At 32.9% G+C, this 20,863-nt stretch overlaps 1 protein-coding gene across 1 annotated transcript in view; it reads left to right on the forward strand.

The window, feature by feature from the left end:
• LOC129223130 (uncharacterized) overlaps window positions 1-20,863 on the forward strand; it is a 408,522-nt gene that overhangs the window by 112,280 nt on the left and 275,379 nt on the right. Inside the window, exons 7-9 of the mRNA XM_054857696.1 lie at window positions 14,011-14,202; window positions 15,518-15,587; window positions 18,479-18,600. Of these exons, the coding sequence (XP_054713671.1) occupies window positions 14,011-14,202; window positions 15,518-15,587; window positions 18,479-18,600 (384 nt within the window). The remainder of the gene's footprint in view (window positions 1-14,010; window positions 14,203-15,517; window positions 15,588-18,478; window positions 18,601-20,863) is intronic.

A 20,863-nucleotide genomic window follows, 5' to 3' on the forward strand; every position in this document is an offset into this window, starting at 1 on the left:
GATATATTTTTCTCTAACACAGCCGAAAATGTTCGATTTACTAGAATTTTATTAACGAGTACCACTGTTGGAATTTACCTTCTATACACCCAGAAGGTAATTTCATACACAGAAGGAAATTTCTTACACAGAAGGAAATTTCTTACACAGAAGGAAATTTCTTACACAGAAGGAAATTTCTTACACAGAAGGAAATTTCTTACACAGAAGGAAATTTCTTACATACACAGAAGGAAATTTCTTAGTCAGAAAGTAATTTCTTATCCAGAAGGTAATTTCTTGCTGCGCTACTGGTAGATAGAGTTTGCTAGAACGGAACTAGATAAGAATATGCCTCTAAATCCGTCTTTGCTTTCTTCTATCTCTTCCATCATTTTATGGGCAGCATGTCAAATTTAAATGCGATTGCAGGGAACTTGAAATTTTAAGACGCTTATACTATTTGATTTTTGTAAATGCATGCACAAATAGAATATGTTTCAATCGCAGTAAAATTGGCATATTTTTTCAACCACTTCTGCTGATGTAATTACGATTCGTTCATAACAGTTCTTCATTAACATCTAGAGCAGATATTCCTAAACTGTACGCATAAAGCTTATATAAACTAGAGTGAGTGGTAATTTATCCGCAAGACGGAATCTGGCTGTTAACATGAGGAGAAAGAGCTGATTAATTAATATAGGGGGTTATATCAAGGGGCATGCTTCTTCGCATATCATGGGGAAGATTAAGCATGTGTTTATTTAATGTTGTACACTATTAAAAAAAATCCTGAAATTTTATGGCAAAATAAACGAGCATTCATGCTGCCAGTACTTTTTATCGTGAAATCCAAATTTTCTGTAAGGTTTTACGGTAGAAAACACAAGAACGCGTCGGATTTTCAGAATGCTTCGCTATCATATACACAAAATGGAACGCGACAGGGAAGTGGAGATAGAGACATATATGCCTCGCTCCACAAGTTACGTGAAAGTTTTCTGAAATTTTTCCAAAATTTTTAAGTGTGCGCTTGACTCATAGCAAGTCCGCTGCGATCACAAAACAATCGATTTAAAACCACTTTCAATATCACAGTTGAAAAGTAACCTTATTGGGCACTCTGCTCTGTGTTACGTGACATCCTCAAGTTCTGGAGTGTCTTCAGTGAGGCGCCGTAAATGTTCAAATTCTTACGCCGTAAATGTTTAAATACTTATCTTACTATATACGCATCAACTGCCAACAGAGTGGTGTAATGGCTAAGACCCTGGCCTCTCGCGCCCAAAGGCGCAGGATCAAACCGGGCTCCAGTTGGTGGGTCTTCAATTTACAGAAAACCGACAGCGTACATGCCTTATAATTATGCGACATGTAATAGATACATCGAGTGATCATTTGGCTCGTATCTCGTATTTCTTGGCGAAATTAAATGCTTAGTGCAGTTCGCATCTAATAGATTCCAGGTGTCTCCTTGTAGCGGGGAAACTGGGCATCCAAATTATCATGGCAATAACATCCCACCGATAGTGGTGCTACGTGAAAGAGTGGATGATATGTCTGGGGATCGCACTGGGTCTGCGAAAGGAAGTGCCTCTACCGCAGCCCCATTACAAAAAAGAAAACGAATCGACTTCAGTTTTACTACACGTATCAATAACTTCAAATATAATTGAATACCTATTAATTATGAGATTTTTTTTTTTTTTTTGGTAGGCCTGCAGCTGAAATACACACAACTTTTATTTATTGTGTCTATTAGTTACGAATACTCATATAAAGGTTTACAGTGGAAAAGTCTTGATTTTAAAAAGGCACCTTGACTCAAAAAAGTTCGTGAACCACTGATCTAAAGCGTTAGCATACTAAAAATTTCATAGTTCGTATCCACCGTTATTTTGCTCCAAACGAATACGGTGCACCATATGTTCTGTTTTTCTCTGAAACGAAAATGCGTTTAGCCTTCGAAAATAGTATTCAAAAATAACGATTGTTTGCATACCCGAGAAAATACGTTTACGCTCATTTATTTTCTTACAATAACAATCAAAATTGAAAGATCAAATTTGCAGCAAGATGTCGCCCCCTAGGCCCTTTTCTTAGCTCTATCAATTTCACATTGATCGTATTCATCCTAAAATCTAATTTATGAAATTCTGCACAATTTAATATCGATGCATTGTACAAAATCGTTACATGAAGAATATCAGCAATCCGGGGGCTATAAAAATTCTATCAAAAACGGATTTTGTGATCTATCGTTCCATCTTCTACGACTCATTTATAAAACATATTTTAATCTCTCAAACATACAACCATGAATAATTCAAAGCTTCATTTAATGCAACCGAAATAGCTGTTCAACTCTCGTTTGTTGAAGTGAAATATAAAAGAACTTCAATCTTTTAATTAACATATTACAATATCCAACATTGTAGAAAATTACATGCTTGCATTCATAAATTAGGTGGAAAATACAATTTAGTGGCGTAATGTCCCAGTTGACAATTAACGTAGCTGTGGTAAATTGGAAGGAAAACATAAATCTGCATAATTTGCTTCATAGGATGTGAAATTTGTTTTCCTTCGTAAAAAAACTAAATCGCTCCTTTAAATAAGAAGAAAGTATTTCAATCTTCAAATTTGTGTCAAAGCTCAGAAGCGTATTTCATGCTTGAAAATATGCAGAGTAATTTTAAAGGTGTATGAAGAAATGTTTCACAACAAGTATGGATTTTTGAGCACTATTTGCACATAAAAGGATCACATTTCTAAATGTCAAGAATTTAAAAAAAAAATCAACACCGGAAACACTTTTATTGCAGTGCGATACTTTTTCGGATTTAATCGAATCTGTGTAGTTATTGAGAAAAAATATATAGTCCCAGAAAACACTATTTTCTCCTTTTGGATTGATATTTACAAAAAACACATAGTAGGGAGACCCGGGGATAATGCGAAGAGGTAAGTGTGCGAATGTTAAATACTTTTCCCGTTTTTGGTCTGACAACTCTGAGTGAGCTGTCACGTAACCATGTAGATGCTTCGCTACTGTCAGTGTATTTTCAATGAAATCTTCCAAACCAAACGTGTTGCACGACAAAAAGTTGTTTTTTCGCCGTGTTAAGTAATTTTTTCATCATTAGTAAAACCTCATTGTTTGCGCATGCGCGAGCTTGCCACTCGGTCGTAGTGAGTCAGTTGATGAACGGACGCCTCAGAGAGAAGGCATTTATTTCTGACGTGGGCATTGATATGTTTTCCTTTGAAGCCCACATTCCATTACCATTTAAATGTAAATTAGTGTACATAATTTTGTGTTGTGAAGTTTATTCAAAGCTCTAGCAAAATTTTATTGATTAAGTTCATCAACCAAATATTACAGTCCACTAAAATATAATCGCCACATCACTCATTATAAGCAATGCTGCATATATGGTGCATTACCTAGTGGGTAGATGACAGCTGAAATGTTTCCAAATTTCATAAAGGATTTTGCTAAAAGCACTAGATGTTCAAAGAAAAACTTCTAATCACTTACTAAACATTTACGACTCCCACGTCAATAGAAGGGCTTGATTTTTATAAGGAAACTACTACAATACTGAAAATGATAATAACACTACTCTGTTTTAACCATCACATTATAGCCATAAGTTGCTGAATCTTGATTTGAGTCTACATGGCCCATTAAAAAATTATGTTAGTTCTACCAGTGATTCTTGGATGACGAATAATCCAGGAAAGCCAATGACGATTTACGACGTACCAACGGTAGTAACAGTTGCTTTTCCACAAGAAGCAAGCCCCTTAAATATTATGAACGATTTCAAAAGAATTGGTGTGTTTCCTGCAATTCAATCACTTTCATGACTGACTTCATGCCAAGTTATATCACTGATCGGTCAGACTTCCAATCTCCTTGATCTATGAGTGAATCTGTTTGTCCCAGCAGGGCAACCATGTTGGAAGAAAGTAATTATCGACCTTATCCTAAAGCTGGAGAGGGCCAGATAAATAGGATGGAAGCGAAAGAGGTCTACAAAAATACTCTTTAATACTCCGGTCAAAAAGGCTCTTCAGGAATAAAGAATCTTAGTAGAAAAACGCAAATTATCACAAAGTCTACAAAACATACAACAAATCTCTGAATCCAAGAAAAAAGGAATGTAACCCAAAAGAGACATAAAAAGGAAGAACGGAGGCAAATAAAATAAATTATTTCATAAAATGTTTGCATTTTTCAGCATTTACTTCTCAAATCTGTTAAACCATTTATGTGGTGTAACATACTTAATTTTAAAGCAATTACAATACTAATTTCGCTTTTTTTTCATACATTGGTAAGTTTTACTTGCTTATTTAAAACATCATTGAGGCTTTATGTGAAATTTTCTGTGTCGATTGTGAGTTTTTCTCAATTTGATAACTTACCCCATACGACTTACCAACTTACTCCGTGCCGTGTCGGGGCAAGTGTGCGAATTCTGCGAGGGTTCACAAACAAAAATACGACTTTATTGCTGATACTATACAGATTACACGAGCAATAAAAGAAAAAATTATACTTTATTTACAACCTTTAAAAAAATAAAGTTTAAAAGTTTCGCCAACTATCCCTGATCTCCCCTACGCATGTGGCACTATGTACTTTTGCAATTAAAATACTATTATTGTCTATATTTTTGTTGAGATTTTTTTTTCAAACATATATGAAGGGTCACAGGGAGTAATAATTATAGTCCATACCATGCACAAATTTTCCTCAGTACGTCTTTAAATTTGAAACTTCGAATCTTTTCCAAGTTGACCTCATTCTTCTCTGTTAAAACTCAGCCACTATGATGTTTCTTGCCTGAATAATGTTCCTCTTAAATACTGTCGGTAATAATCTACGTGTTCCCAAGGATAAATAATTTTCGTTTTTTGTTTTTTTCGTTGTTTTTTTTTAAATGTCCTTTGGTCATTTATAGGTGTCTTCATAGGTGTAACTTTTAGCATAAGTATTATAATATTGATGCAATCAGTAATGACGAAAAGGGATGGAAATCAAATAAAAATAGACAGTACTACATGGTTGAAAATCTGAAAAAACTTTGCACTTTAACGGTATTTTTACTTCCTTTTACAAAAAAGGAAGTATTGTATTCGCAAAAAAAAAATTAAAAAATCGGCTCTAATTTCTAATTTGCTCACCCCCGAATGAATGTTGAGTTTTTTTTCAACCCGACCACTCGTGAATAAATACCTAAGAATGTATAGACACCCGAAATATCCATTTTGACGATCCTCAATTACAGCAAGTTTTTCTCGTGACCTCAGTATGTACGTATGTATGTAATGTGTTTATGTTCGTATGTATGTCGCATAACTCAAGAACGGTACGTCCTAGAAAGTTGAAATTTGGTACGTAGACTCCTAGTGGGGTCTAGTTGTGCACCTCCCCTTTTGATTGCATTCGGGTGTTTTTAAAGGGGTCTTTTGCACTGTTTAGGGGGAAATCATTGTTAATTTCGACGCAAACTCAAGTGGTATATAATTTGGCGGGCACTTGGAGATATATCGCCAGTCTTTTGGTCGCCAAGTTTGTTCGCCAACTTGACGACAGATTTGGCAATTTTTTTTTAACCTGGTTTCAATTTGGCCACTGTTGGTGATATTTAGAGAGTTTTCTATTGAATTACATTAAAATTGCCAATAATGGGGAAATAACATGAAATTGGCATGAGAGGAAGTCATGTGATGCACACATCAGCTTGTTTATATTTAAACATTGAAGAATATGTCAGGAAAAAAAGTTGATATTTGCTCTGAAGTAAAGTAGTTTACTTTTTATAGAATTTTATCCAAATAATTTTGACGTAAAAGTATACATGAGAATATCTTCTCTTCTCTCATACTTATCCTGTAAGACAGAAGATAGTTCCGCGTAGCTCCCCCCAATTGCATTCAGAAGTGATTGGGGGAGTTCAGTTGACTCTCGTTCAAAATCGGAGAACAAAAATGTTTAAGAATATTTCTAAGTAGTAAAATCAAAATGTAGTTTTTAAATTTCCGCAGTTATATAGGAAATAAAATAATTTTAAATAAAAATAAAATTGTAGGAACATGAACTTTAACGAGCTGATGTGTGCGTCACATGACTTCCTTTTACTCCAACTTAATGTCATTTTCTCAGTATTGGCATGTTTAAAGTGATTCAATAGTTTACTTTTTAAATATCACCAACAGCGGCCAAATTAAAAAGTGATTTTTAAAAAATCGCCAAATTTGTCGCCAACTTTGCGACAAAACTTGGAGACCGAAAGACTGGCGATATATTGCCAAGTGTTCGCCAAATCATAACACCACTTGAGTTTACATCAAAATTAACAATTTCCCTAAACACCCGAATGCAACCAAAAGGAAGGTGCACAACTAGACCCCACTAAGTGTCTACGTACCAAATTTCAACTTTCTAGGACTTACCGTTCTTGCGTTATGTAAATACATACGCACATACATACGTACATACAAACGTCACGAGAAAACTCGTTGTAATTAACTCGGGAATAGTCAAAATGGTTATTTCGCGTGCCTATACGTTCTTAGGCACTTATCCACGTGTGGTCGAGTCGAAAAAAAAAATTCAACATTCATTCGGGGGTGAGAAACATGGAAATTAAAGTCGATTTTTGAGTGAAATTTCTTTCGCGAATACAATACTTCCTTTTTTGTAAAATGAAGTAAAAATAGTGCAGTGTTACCTCAGTCATTTTCTATGTGTAAAAAAAGAATTTCAATAATATCTCCGCCAATTCAGAGACTGATATTTCATTATTTTAATTCCATTTCAGAGTTAATTTGGAATCAAGTATCATTTCAGCCGAAACATAAAAATTTGTCGTGTGATTGGGTTAAAAACAGAACGTTTCGTGCATAAAAAAGAGGATTTAGTGTAATCATTTCTTTTCTTGAAGCTTAACAAAAATTATTTACCATTTTGATTGTAACTAAAAAGTTCAACCATTTGATCAGTGACCGTCTTATAAAATTACTTAATTTGGCCAAAATTATTACAATTATTTCAATGTATTTAATGAACATGTGCTTTTATGTTATGTAAAACTCACAAATAATTTAAAGTTTAGGAACATAACGTTATGCACATTTACTTTGAAAATTATACTTTTCCATTTTCAGTCTTAACTTTTCATTTTTTTATTTTAAACATGAGATATTCTTTACTGTCGATTATTTCATTTATTGTTATGTGTTTTATCCTTATTTCATATAAACAGTTTTTCAAAGAAGTTTCTTTAATTTTATTAAAATAACTGGGAGTATTTTATGTTCCATATATCTCTCAGTTAAATCAAGTATTTTCCATAAATTACAACTAGCCTATTATTAAAGCTTCTTCAGTTAGAAATCATTTTGACGTATCATCTACCTTCAGCAATCGAAACTAAATGATGAAATATCACAGACGAGAAATTTAAGCTAGTACCATTAAATTGCACTTCCCTAGTTAGCAATAAATTATTATTTAAATGACGCAGTTGCACAATGAGTGTGCTTAACTTTGCATTTGAATCAGACCCCGTTTCGCTTAACTCACAACAGTTTGAATAAATTCTCCTGAACTACTCATTAGAGATTACTTGGGCGCATGTATAATATATGTAGTTTCCCCAGGAAGCAATGTTATCCCATTAAATTGTTGCTGTAATGATCGCTTAGGTCAAAGATGCTCACATAGAATTCTGGAATAACCTCATAGTAAGATACAGCATAGAATTGCCGTATGGTGGTGCAAATCGAAAAGATTGCACACGATGTTTACGATTATTTTTAAAGAAAGATTACGCTTATATATAATTTAATCTTTAAAAAATTAGTTTTAAAGTAGTGTAAAAGCAAAATCAAATGATATGAAGGTTGATTAATCGTGTATTGTTGGTTTTTCTAAGCTGAAACCTCCCGCGAATTTGCGCATGCGTTAGGTCTTCTCTGATTTTATCAAATTGCCGATAATGTGGTGCAAATCGATAAGATTGCAAGCGTTGTATATGATCATTCTATTTTAAAAGAAGAGTACGTTTAATTTAATCTTTAAAAAAATAGTTTTACAATAGTGTAAAAGCAATATCAAATGATGCGGGGTTAATTGATCGTATACTATATGTTTTATTAAGCTGAAACCTTCCGTGAATTTGCGCATGCAGCAGGTCTTCTTTGAATTCATCAAAAGAGGAGTGAAAACCCAGAAGAAAAACTTAGCAAACTGTAAATGCAAAATAATGTATTCAGCACTTCGAAAATCATCGAAAAAGAGTGGTTGCGACACCATTGGAAAGTGCCCGTCCTGGACTTATCGTTCCTCTTAAAAATAGAATGTATCCCGAGTGCTAGTCTTTGCTTTACAGAACGGACAGTATATGTACAGTCTGACTACCGATAGTATGGAAAGAAAAGCATCTTGTTTTTAGGCGGAAATGGACGCACCTATTAGTTTACAGGGGAGGTAGTTTATTCGTTATAGGAGTGCGCATTTTTGTCATAATTATTTAGACGCAGTTTTGTAAAAATCACAATTCGTTTATGGATTTTTTTTTCATCTAAACCATATTCGATCTATATTCTCGTTTCAAGAAGTGATTTCCATGTCTTTTTTTACACGACTGTGCGTGCTTGACGCAAAGGAGGGTCATGTGTTTCTGAGTCTATGTATGTATGTTTTTCCCTACGTGGCGTTGTAGAGACTAAACATTTTTTTCCAATTTTGATGATTCTTGCATCGGTTGATTAGTCTTAACCTTGCAAGTGTCACTAAACAAGTTTCGCCATAGCAACAGCCAGTCTCCATATTGTCAATTCGGGATCATGTCGGGAGAGACTCGTCGTCTCGAATCTGAGACGCGCAGTGTTATACAACACTTTTTTTTTTTTTTTTTGTCGCGGGTGAGAGTATTATAGTTAAATCGATTTTTATCGCAAACATGTTGCATTTATTTTTGTCGTGATTCAGGGGACTGAATTTTGCAACATGTACTTTCTTGGCGGGCTTTTTTAGTTTTGCGATAAAGATTTGACTCACGACGTTTCCGAGCTCGCGTCATCATGAGTTATACAGGCTGTTTATATAGCTGTGCTGTGGTTGACTTAAGTTCGCGCATTTTTGATAAAGGTCAAACACATGTAGCCTTAAGTCGAATTAGGTCCCTAGAGAGACTAATAATCAGTAGTTCAGACCACCGTAAGTTACTTAATAATTCTCATCATATAAAACCTTTCAATGAAATGTCAAGATTGCGAAATTTACCATCTTATAATCATGATAACTAAGTCAATGAAAATTAACTAAAAAGTGAAATAAAAATTATAAAAAGCAAAAACCCCGACTGCGTAAAAACCGCGAAACTAAAAAGAAAATAAATAAGCCCATTAGTTTAGAATGTTAGCAAGTTTACTGAATAACTGCATCATTGAAATAGTTATATAATCGATACGCACATAAGACAAATCATACATTCAAAAGCAGAATAGAAGGATCAGCAGTTGAGGTCCATTACTTTTTGATCAATCAGATTTGACCCCGTAAGATTTGAATTGGCCCTGACTGTTCATCCTTCTATTCAGCTTTTGAATTTATGATGTGTCTTATGTGTGTATCGATTATAAAACTATTTCAATGGTGTAGTTATTAAGTAGTACTTAATAGCATTTTAAACTACTGGGTTCATTTTTTTCTTTTTAGTTTTCGTTTGTTTTCTACGCAGTCAGGGTTTTTTTGTTTTCTATAACTACTTTTTATTGTAATATAACTTTGAGCTTACCATTTTGCTTTTATATTTCCGGATGAAATGAAAACATTTATTACTTCTCTTCATTTGATTTTAGAGAATGCAATAAATCAGTAAGGCCCTAGTGACATTATAGATCGTAGGCAGTAAAATTCCATCACTACTTCCCCCTTCTCTCCTGCTAGATTCATTCAGAAAAAATTGTACTAACTTAGTCGCTTGCCAGATTCCATGTTTTCTGTGAGTAGCCTGAGGGGAAGACCGCTTATATTATTGGACCGGGAGCTTAAAATCTAGCGTAGAGTTCTGCGCTACAATCTACCGGTGGAAATACAAAGATTTGTGTTTGAAACCTTTGAGGATGATGTTTCGCCATATTTCGATCTGCACAGTTTGAGTCACGATGTGATTTGTATTGAAAATGTGTTCGATCTTATTTTGAGAACTTGTATCTAGTAGAATAATAATAAAATTTGTGAAGTGAGAAAATTGCTTTTATAGTATTATAAACAGTATTTAATGGGGATTACAGCAGTGTATTTACATGCACGATTGGGAAATTTTTTGACAAGGTATAAATAAAAGAATAAAAATGGCGTGTTTTCCTTTACTGGACCGAAAAAATTTTCCAACATCGGACCGGTGGACCAATTTAAGTGTATGTAATTAAGCAAGCCTTTTTCCTTATCACGTTATAGAATAAGTAATTAGTGTAACTTAATTGCGTCGTTATGAATATTTTGAGCATATTTGAACACTAATTCAGGAAAATCATTTTGACTTTTTGTTTTTTTAAGCACTTTCTAGAAGTTGCCACGTATAAAACTAGGTGTTTATTCAATAAACATCAATTTCAGTTTTGTTAAATGTAGTTTTCTAATTTGACTGAAATTTGTGTTTGTTCACGTTACTTGTTGACTGGTTATTTTGTTAGTTGCAAGGACCGGTAGTCCAGTTTAAATACATGAAATTCAAACAAACTTTTCAATTATTTGTATAGAAAATAGTTTAGTGGTGACATTGTAACGGGCATTTAGGATTACTTAAAATATAAATTAAGGCTTATTGAAGCCTTCACACATGTTTTTATTAAGTAAGTTGCGTAAGAGCTTCAACCTCATAAAATATTTTTTTTTCTTTTCTTTTTAGCCAGAAGCTTCAATTTCAGTTTTGTGAGATAAAATTTCTTTTTTCTTTTTTTTTAATTTGACTGAAATTTGTGCTTGTTAATCCTTTTTTTTAGCTGATTTCTTTATTAATTACAAGTTACATTAATTTCTATCATTCTTGGTTTTAGAAAATGTCTAAAAGGGGAAATGTGGTTCTTTGGCGGGAAAAATAAGGGAAAGAGCCTTAACTGTTTGTAGGAATGATGATATGAGGTTACGGTGTGAACGTGGTGTTAATGATAACGGTGTAATAATGCTTCATCTTCCAGCACGCACTAAGCATCTCTTACAGCCCCTAGACGAGGTCTTTTTCAAGCCTCTGTCCACATATTTCAACCGAACCTGTGATACCTGGATGCGAGAACATCCAATGAAGTCTATTATCCAATGTAAAATAAGAGAACTGTTAGGTAACTCTTATGGACAAACTGCAAGTGTAGCCAGTATTCTGTGAATGAAGTCTCTAGAACAGGAGTTTGACCTATTAGTACAGTTGTGCTTGATGACAACTACTTTGCAGCAACCGAGTCACAAGTTTGTAGTCCAGATGACACTACCGAAATGAACATGTAACATGTTCGGTGTCAGTTGTTCAAGATGCACAAGAAAAAAGTACGAATAAAATTAATAGAAGTTGCGAGGAATCAGTGGTTAGTTCTCAACAAGTTATGATCGTCGGTACAATTGATGATTTTATTAAGGTGGCACACGTATTACCTTTGCTTAAAAAAGGGAAGGCAGAAGAAGGAAATCTATTTTGGCAAACATTTTAACGTCATCGCCACAGGAAAATGACACAGAACAGAGAAAGTGCGACAGAAAGAGCAAAAAACCGCACAAAACAACTGGTATTGCAATATTTGCCATAGAGAGGAAGTGTAAAGCATGATTTGGTATATCAAATGCCATCAGTTGGGTTCATCAACACTGTGCCAAGTTAGCACAAAGCAAAGGAAAGTCTATTGCAAATCCTGTGAAAAGACTGCACAGTTCAAAAGCAAATTATTATATCAGTTACTGTTACGGTCTAATTTAGGAAGCGCATGGTTCAATATACGCGCATATATTCCTAAATTGGACTCTTGCAACTTTGTCACAAATATTTATTGAAAAAGGTATCGTCATATTTACAGAAAATGTAAGTACTTATGGCGGTTCTTAATTAAGTTTGGCTTCAGATGGCCTATTTTTTATTTTTGTTTTGCTTCACATTTAGCGACACGAGTCTCTTTTTCTTAGGGGATTCAATATAGACGGTCTTCCCCTATAGGTGTAGCCTTTGCAGAAATTGTGCAGATAGATCCAGAATTTACAAAAAAAAAAAAAAAAACTCATCCTAGAAAAAGTATTTTAATATTTTGTGTGATTTTGAGCACTTTTTTGGTTACATTTATTCCGAACTTATTGCGTCTGAAAAAATATCTTTTGCCCCGATTGTAAAAAAATACAATTTTAAACTTGATCGGGGAGAAAGTTGGTGTTTCGTTGCATTTTTTAAAGTTTTATGTTTCGATGAATTTTGTTTAAAAAATATAGATCTTAATGCGAGGTTATTTTATGATACTGAGGTTAATTGGAGCTAAATCAATCGAAATACTCATACTTAATCAAATTTTTTTAATGTAACTTAATAAAACATAAAAAGGATACATATTAAGTTAAAAGAGAATGTTTAAATAGTTAAAGTAATCAAGCAATATAATCAAACTAATCAGTAAACTAATTAATGCACGAAAATAATTTTGGGACATTGAAGTCACAAGCACACAATACTTTATACCAGAAATGTTACAAGAACGCCTACTTGATTGAGAGAGGTTCTGCTAAGAAATTACAAAGAGAACAATAAAAATCTCTTATGTACCATAACTTCCGAGAATTCACTAAGAAACCAAAACTTTTGGAATACACTTCCGATGATGTGGATTGGGAATTTACCGTTGCATGAATATGTAGTTTAATGCTAATGATGCTTTATGCTCACTGCCCTCTCCCCTCCACAATACTCACACAATTTAAAAAATCAACATATTTTGCTGAATGGCAGAAAATAAAGATATTAATTTCATTGAACAAGTGACGCATAGTAAGTTTTTAAAAAACAATTTTTTTTTTCGTTTATGATTGATTGAACGCGAGACGCGAGCCATTGCTACATCCCATTTGCAATGTTTTAGAATAAAAACTAGAAAAGTTTAAAATCGTCAAAATATTTATTTAAAATGTCAAATTTGAAGTATTTACTCTTGTTCTTTCTTCTTGTGAACTTTAATTAAATATGTTGTATCAATCTGTTGAGATAACTGCAACTCCCTCGTAATGCTAATTGCCTATCGCATTTGCCTCAAAAAGTGAACTTTAAGTAGGAGGACAGCGCTACCAAGTGGCAATCCAACAGTGGCGTTACTATGGCAATAGATCCAAATAATTCAAGTAAAATTGTTAATTGGTTAATTTCTAAATTTAAGTTTATAAATTAACCAAAAGTTAGTTTCTCTACTATCAATTTCTAATAACTAGATATTGATCAAAGTGATCTCCAAACAGTTTTGAGTTTGTTTTTGCTCTATCTCAAAAGAGAGAAAGGAATTGGTATTTAACAATATGAAGGCGTTGGCTAACTGTTGCTCTACGATAAATTGCACGTTTTCCTCATTCAAGGTAGCAGTGAAAGAACGAGGAAGAAAAGATCCTTCGGACAATAATGCCGTGTGCAGGTAAACGGCAGTAGGTAAACGGCAGTATCTGCAGAAATGAGTTTTCGAGACATTTGAAGAAACGCGTTTTGGATTCAATACTAACAATAGGGAAATGTTGGAATTCCTATGCGCCTTTTTTTCCAGCGGAAACCAAATAAGTGAGCTTGTACAGTAGAGATAACGTACAACAGATGACAAAAATGAAAAATTTGCAGTTACTGCCCTTTACCTGCAAATGGAAGAATACTACTTCGGTTTACCCTTACCATAATTTTTTACGCAAATAACAACTGAATCTTTTTACATAACTCTGATGCTGAGTTTTATATCGTAACAATAACAAAAAAATGTCTAATTAATCTTTGTATTCTTCAGCTATATCTCTGTGCGATTTCCACCGCTTTTCGACGTCTTCTTCCGTTCAATCGGATTGCAAACATACAGGAGAGTACACCGAATGCCACGTGTCTTGTCCACCCGGGATGACGTTCCATCCGCCAACAACTTCTTTGTACAGATGTACAGTGAACGGGCTGTGGAACCCTCCAACTGCTCCTCAATGTAGAGGTGGTAAGTTTTTCTAAAAGCAAATGAGACGCAGCGCAGGTCTAGGGGGGGGGCTGGAATCCATGATTCCACCTTCTTTTAAAGTAGCTAGAAGTAGCGTGAAACTCGGTTTCAGGAACAATTTCAAGAAATTATCTGGGGGATGTCCCGAAACTGTATTGAGATCTAATCTAACACTTATGAAGGACGTACCCTCCCTTTCAAATAAAATATTTTACTAATCATCCTTTCAAAAGCAAGAAGCTGGATCCGCCCTTGCATGAGACAATGTATTAAAAAATATGAAAATGGAATTTCCCCTTTAAAAGAGGAAGATACATGAATGAGCAAATTTTCAAAACAGACTGAAATCTGGAACTCAAATATTCCTTTAAAACAGTATCTGAAAATTATAGTAAATTATTTCAATTAATGGAAAAGTCTTCCATAATAAAGCATAACATTTGCATTTATTTTTCAAAGCAATGAAATGCATAAAAAGTTTGTTTTTTTTTTACTTCTACAACCTGTCATTATTTTTAAATTGCGATAAGTTTCAATCTCATCTTCTTCACGGTCCCTTAAAAGTTAAAGCTTCAATATCATCTAGAGTTTTGGTTTCTATTGTTTCAAATTTTTTTGTGTTTGAATTGTTTTTCTATGGAGATACTTTCCCAAAAAAAAATTTGGGGAGCTAGGGTTCGAATAAAAAGTTAGGTTTCGTAGTTTTTTCCTGATTTTCTTTTTTACTTCGAACTTTCAAAATCTTAACTTTGCACTTCATTTTGACAATGCATTTTTTGCAATGGAAGTATGCAGCTAGGACAGACAGTTACGGCAATAAAGGTATTGTAGGTTAAACGGGATGCTGTATGATACTAAAGAAGGGGTACTTCAACTTAAGGGACACGCCCCTTGTAGGATTAGAAGAATTTCAAAGATTTTTTGTGGATATGCCATGAGTTTTTTAATACTTAATTAAAATTCAAAATTAAGATATCATTTTTTTTAATTGCACCGCGACAGAGAAAAAAGCAAACAAGTCACCTATTTGCTTTTATACCAAAAAAAAAACTTAAAAATCGGATTTTTAAATTCCTTTGGTAGAGCGCGAATACTTCGCACGGGTGGGTCAGATAGTTACTTATAAAGCGCAAAGCTGACTGTTCGAGCAATTGGACATTGGTTCGTTAAAGTTTCAAAATAACTTGTGCGTATTTTTTTGTCAGAAAAGTTAAATATTGAGTGACAAATGACAAATTTTTTAATATATTTCAATGGTTAAACCTTTGTGCAAGTTCACTTGGTTGTTGATTGTAGATTTCATCCATAACAGATAATCTTTGCAAGCAGTTACCATCACCAATGAATGGACGTATAGCATGTGAAGGAAGCAATGAAATCATGTAAGTATGTTTTTACAAAAAAAAAAGTACCGAGACTGAAATGAAATGTAGTTATAAAGCTTAATCAAGGCCCAAAATTTGCAAATCTTAGTTTTTCGGACTTTTTTAGAGTTGAGTGACAATTCGTGTACAATGGAAATTTTTCCCGATTTGATTATTTATTAACTGAAAAATTGTTCTTGAAAACATCAAAGTTGTTGAATTTAAATGGACAGTTTGACTGATTAATAAAAACAGTCAACAATGCAGCCAATTCTGAAATACAAGTTCTTTTATGAAACACAAAGCAGAAAATATATAGAAACGGCCGTCTTACATAAGTTAAATGTTATCTGTCTGGTGTTTCAGAAACAAATATTTGTCAAAATCTGTAATTCTGTAGAATTTCACTTGCCATTCTGAAGGGAAGATATATTTCGGGTTATTTCACATGCAATTGCGTTGGCAATGAAAGAGAGGGTAAAGAAAATTTGACACACACTCTGAAAATACATACATTTTGAAGAAAAAGCCCTTATACTTTGTTGATCCTGTCGACTTCAGTCATAAGTCTTCAGTACTGTTTGCATAGTAGCATTTTAAACTAATAAGCCTATCTTATGATTCTAAAGTAGATGGGGCAGTCGGGGCGAGCCTTTTTTGAAGTAAGAATTCAAATTTTTAAAGTAATAATTCCAATTTCGCACACATAAAAAAAAGTTTACTCAAATAAAGTTGTCAGCATCACATTTAATTTAAAATTTAGAAAGGGTAATAACTTGTAAAATGAAACTAATTTTTTAAACAAAAGATAAAATAATTGATTCTAATGAAAGATTGAATTACTCTTTAGTTTCCTAGATAAATGCAATTAGTGAAAGGTTATTCACGCTCGATATCATTTATATCGTTTTATGTATTTGAATATTTCTTTGTCTCATGACGTTCTTGGCATAATTATTGAATAATTCGAAAAACTCAAACCATCTCAACTACTTTTTCCTAAAATATGTAATACTTTTAAATGTAACTATTTCTCTCAATTTCGAATGATATTTAGAAAGAAAAATTAATAATCAATTAATTATGCAAATCATTATTCTTTCTCGTTCAGAAGTTTTATAATTGAATTGTAATAAAGTGTATTAAAGGAATATTCCGTGCTTTGCTTTCAGTTCATTCAATTTTTCAAAAACAAATGAATATTTCATGAGGCATTCAACTAATTAATTCATTTAACATTTATTGCAAAAAGATTTTTACTTAGTAATTACCTATCGATATTTTCCTATTAATGTCGGACTTTTTTTGCCTATTGTCTCTTTCAAATGAAAAGAAAAAGAGTTTTATGTAAACAAAAAATCAGATGCATGTTCATCAAAATGATCAATACTTTTGCGAAGACAAGGAGTATTTTGGAAATAATGTAAAGTATAAAAAAACTGAGACCCGACAACGGCAAAAAAAAAACACTAAGTGGTAATAAACAAGGTAGGTGATTTTTGATACAATCGTCTTATTGAGTGAAACAAGCCATTTGATTTGTGAGATATTACTTTTTATTTAGTTCTATTGAAATCCTCTGTCACTTTCATATTAATAACATTATAATTCAAATCAAAAGCCGTTGACGTGCGTTAATAAAAAAAGAGTAAAATAAAAAAAAATAAAAAAAAATAAAAAACACCTGTAGTTGACAACGCACGACAACAGCATTTGAATTGAATTATAATGTTATTAGTGTGAAAGTGACAGAGGATTTCAATTGAACTAAATAAAAAGGAATATGTAACATATCCAATGGCTTGTTTCACTCAATAAGACGATGGTATCAAAAAGCACCTACCTTGTTTATTATCTTTTACTGTTTTTGCTGTAGTCGGGTTTCAGTTTTTTATACTCTATTTTATTTTAATGTTTTTCGTTTTTATCTGTGATGGACAACAAAATAATAGCGTGAGTAATACAGACTTAACAAGCAAGCATTTTAGCGTGATATACCAGAATGGTAGGTTTAATTTATTGCTATTATATCAAACTGATAGAAAATTTTACCTTTAAAGTTTGATCTTACTTAATAAGACTATAATAGTAATCTACACCATACTTGTTTCTTACCTTTTGTTCCCTTAGTCGGGTTATTAAATTTATTTCAAACCCGCGTTAAAAAAACTGTTAAAATCGAGATTCACAAGGTAAAATAGACTCCTCCTATAGTTGAAGTCGGTTAAAATATATCCTATGTTATTCGTGCTATAACAATGAATCGATCGACACCTTATTCATAAAAATCGGATAAATAGTTCAGGCGCTACGGGGAAACATACGCGTATACAGTTGCTGCTAAAATATAAAAACTCAAAAAATTGTCTCCTGCTATTGTTGAAGTCGGTCAAAATGCAGCCTATGTTACCCGAGCTATAATAACCGATCGATTAACAACTTATTCATAAAAATCGGATGAATAATTGAGGTGCTAAGATGGAGGAAATGTTTCAAAAGAAAAAATGCTTGCTTAAGTTCAGTTTTGAACCGCGGGCGTTGAACTGATGCACCTATTGCAAAAAGATTTTATATAAATACCTTAAACTTACTTTTCTTTAATTTCTTTAAAATGCTGCTAAGAAATGCATTGATCAGTTATGTTTTGGTAGATCCAGCAAAGTTGCAGTTCGTACTGTTAAAAAAATATTGTGACATTTTAGCCAAACTTGCGAACTAAATTCCATTAAAGTGTATAAAATTTTAAAAAAATATTTTATATTACCTTTTGACATTTCAGTATGGAATAAACATTGTTTTTTTTTTCAAAGCATATAGCTGATACAAATGAATTACACTCAGATTCATATAACGTTAAAAGGCAGAAAACTGAAGCTACTCTTCTATTTAGAAAGATATTCTTTTTTCAGGATTTGTAAAGGCTCTTGTCGTTCGGGATACATTTTTCCAGATGGATTTAGCGAACTCAGCACACAATGTGTTAGGCGAACGGGTGAATGGACGCCATATGTTAGTTTCCCAGACTGTGAACGTAAGTTTAAAATGTTTGTTTTTTTTTCTTTTGGCATTTTTTTTCCTTTTGCCAGTTTAGAATTTTACTACCGGTTTTTAAAAGTGAAAATTTTGAAATTACTTTTTTTTTCGCAAGACATGAAGTATTTCCTGCTTTTATCAGTCTTAAATATTGCGAAAATAAAAATGAAAATTCATTAGCATTTAATTTTTATTTTCTTTGTCAAATTTCACGGACATTTTGCTGAAGATGTGCTCATTAGTTGTAGCGTGTCGAATTCGGACTGCTTTTCAGTTTTGATAAACTTATAATTGTACAGAACTAATGTCTGTCTGCAAGTAGTGCAAAATTTACATCTAAATTTAAAACGTTAAAAATTCAAAGCAATCAATTGTTTAAGTTTTGCATTTAGCATTCTTAGCTTACATGAAGCAATGCAAAACGGACAATTAACGAGTGTTAAACTAAACTATATATTACGGCCTATAGTTCATGAGTAACTACTTACTAGTGTTTTAATGTAGACAAGACTAAAATTGATCATTGAGGTAAAAACAAAATATCGAGGGGATAACGAAAATGTGTTTTATCATTTTAAAATAAAAATATCTAGTGATGAGAGGAATTACTTTTTATCTTTTTAAACAATAAAACACATTTATGAGTAGAAAACCAGAAATTTGGAATGTCAGGGTTAAGTTTTTTATTCATTGCTTGTCGTTAATTTTGAAATGTAAAACAACTAACGATCACTAATGGCAACATAGATTTATTTTATGGCTTTAAATGGACTTTTCTAAAACATTTTACCGTAATTTAGAATCTTTAACTTTCAGTTGATCCTCTTTTCCAGGTTTCACGTAATAATGATATAATTAAAACTAAACATTTTTGAAATTACGTTAGTTCATTAATTTGGTTTCAACTCAGAATTACAGTCCCATTATTCATTTTTACTTTAACAAAGTGAAATAAATTTCAGTTAAGTTATGAATGAAACAAAATTGAAAATTTTTGAGTTTATACTTCTGTCCAACAGTGCTTATATCGCTGGCTAATTATCTAACTGCAAATTAGGAGAAAGCAGATTGTTTTTTTTTTTTTTTTTGAAAACTTTTGTTTGAAAGAGGACTCAAGTGATTCTAAATTTTAAAAAGATTGAAAACAGTCAATTAACAACATTTATATCAAAACTTCATAACTTCGCAGAAACTGAAAAAAAAAAAACAATTTCTTGAATTTTTCTTGAAACATAATGAAAGAAGCGAATTGTAGTTAGTAACTTGTAGAATTCACTGTATGATAGTTTTTAATCTTTAAGACTGGTAATGTGACTTGAAACCAAAGGTTCTAAGCAGGATAACCCCTCAATTCCTTGCTGAGACACTGGCTATTACTATTGCTATTTTTCGATGATGTTTCTCCATTCCTTTTTTTTTTTGCTTTAATGTTTACTTTATCTGAGAGCGTTGTCTTTTTGTCCATAGCAATAACTATAGAGAATAGTAATTAGAGTCGCATTATGTTGATAGGTTGCACTGATTTCAAAGAGCCTCAACTGCTATTGTTCGGCGAGGCTATAAGAAACTTAATGTTACCAGCATTTTAAATTCTTCTATTAAAAATAAGTCTCAATTTCAGTTGTCGAGTTAGCATTTTGAGTAGCGTGCATAGAAAGACTTCTATTACTGGCTTGCAGTGGATGTCCATTACAGCAATAAGAAGCGATATACAATTATGTTAACTGCCCTGCGCAATGCATGTTCCATATTAGCAGTTTTTCCTCGAACATTCATCTAAGTTTGTGGGAAACCTTTAGTTTAACAACTCTGTACACCTTGACCTTAACGTATACACCACTAACCGTACAACTATCGTAGAAACAGTTTGACTAATTTTGATCATTTTGTAGTTCTCTCGTTTGAAATGTCCTCCTCAAAGACAAAGTACAAAGCCAAATGTAAATAGGAAAGTACTTATAACATAAGCCAATAACTTTTTCTAAAACGTGTCATGTAAGTTGGTACACTAATAAGCTTTCGTGCTTTCGTTTGTTCTATATCCTCATGAGTAGAGCATTTTGAATTTTCGTTTCAAGGTCGAATAACAAACACACCTTATTTTCCAATATAGTGATAACCTAATAGTATTTCTGACAACAACAAAGTGAAAAAAGTTTCAGACCAGAATCTCTTCTTTCTACGCATGCAGATACTTTCTTCCAGAAAAAATCTTTTGGTTTTTGTTTGGGTCTGCTTTTGGTCTGCAGTGTGAGACTGAC

This window comes from Uloborus diversus, chromosome 5 (assembly GCF_026930045.1).
Source record: "Uloborus diversus isolate 005 chromosome 5, Udiv.v.3.1, whole genome shotgun sequence".
Taxonomy (NCBI): domain Eukaryota; kingdom Metazoa; phylum Arthropoda; class Arachnida; order Araneae; family Uloboridae; genus Uloborus; species Uloborus diversus.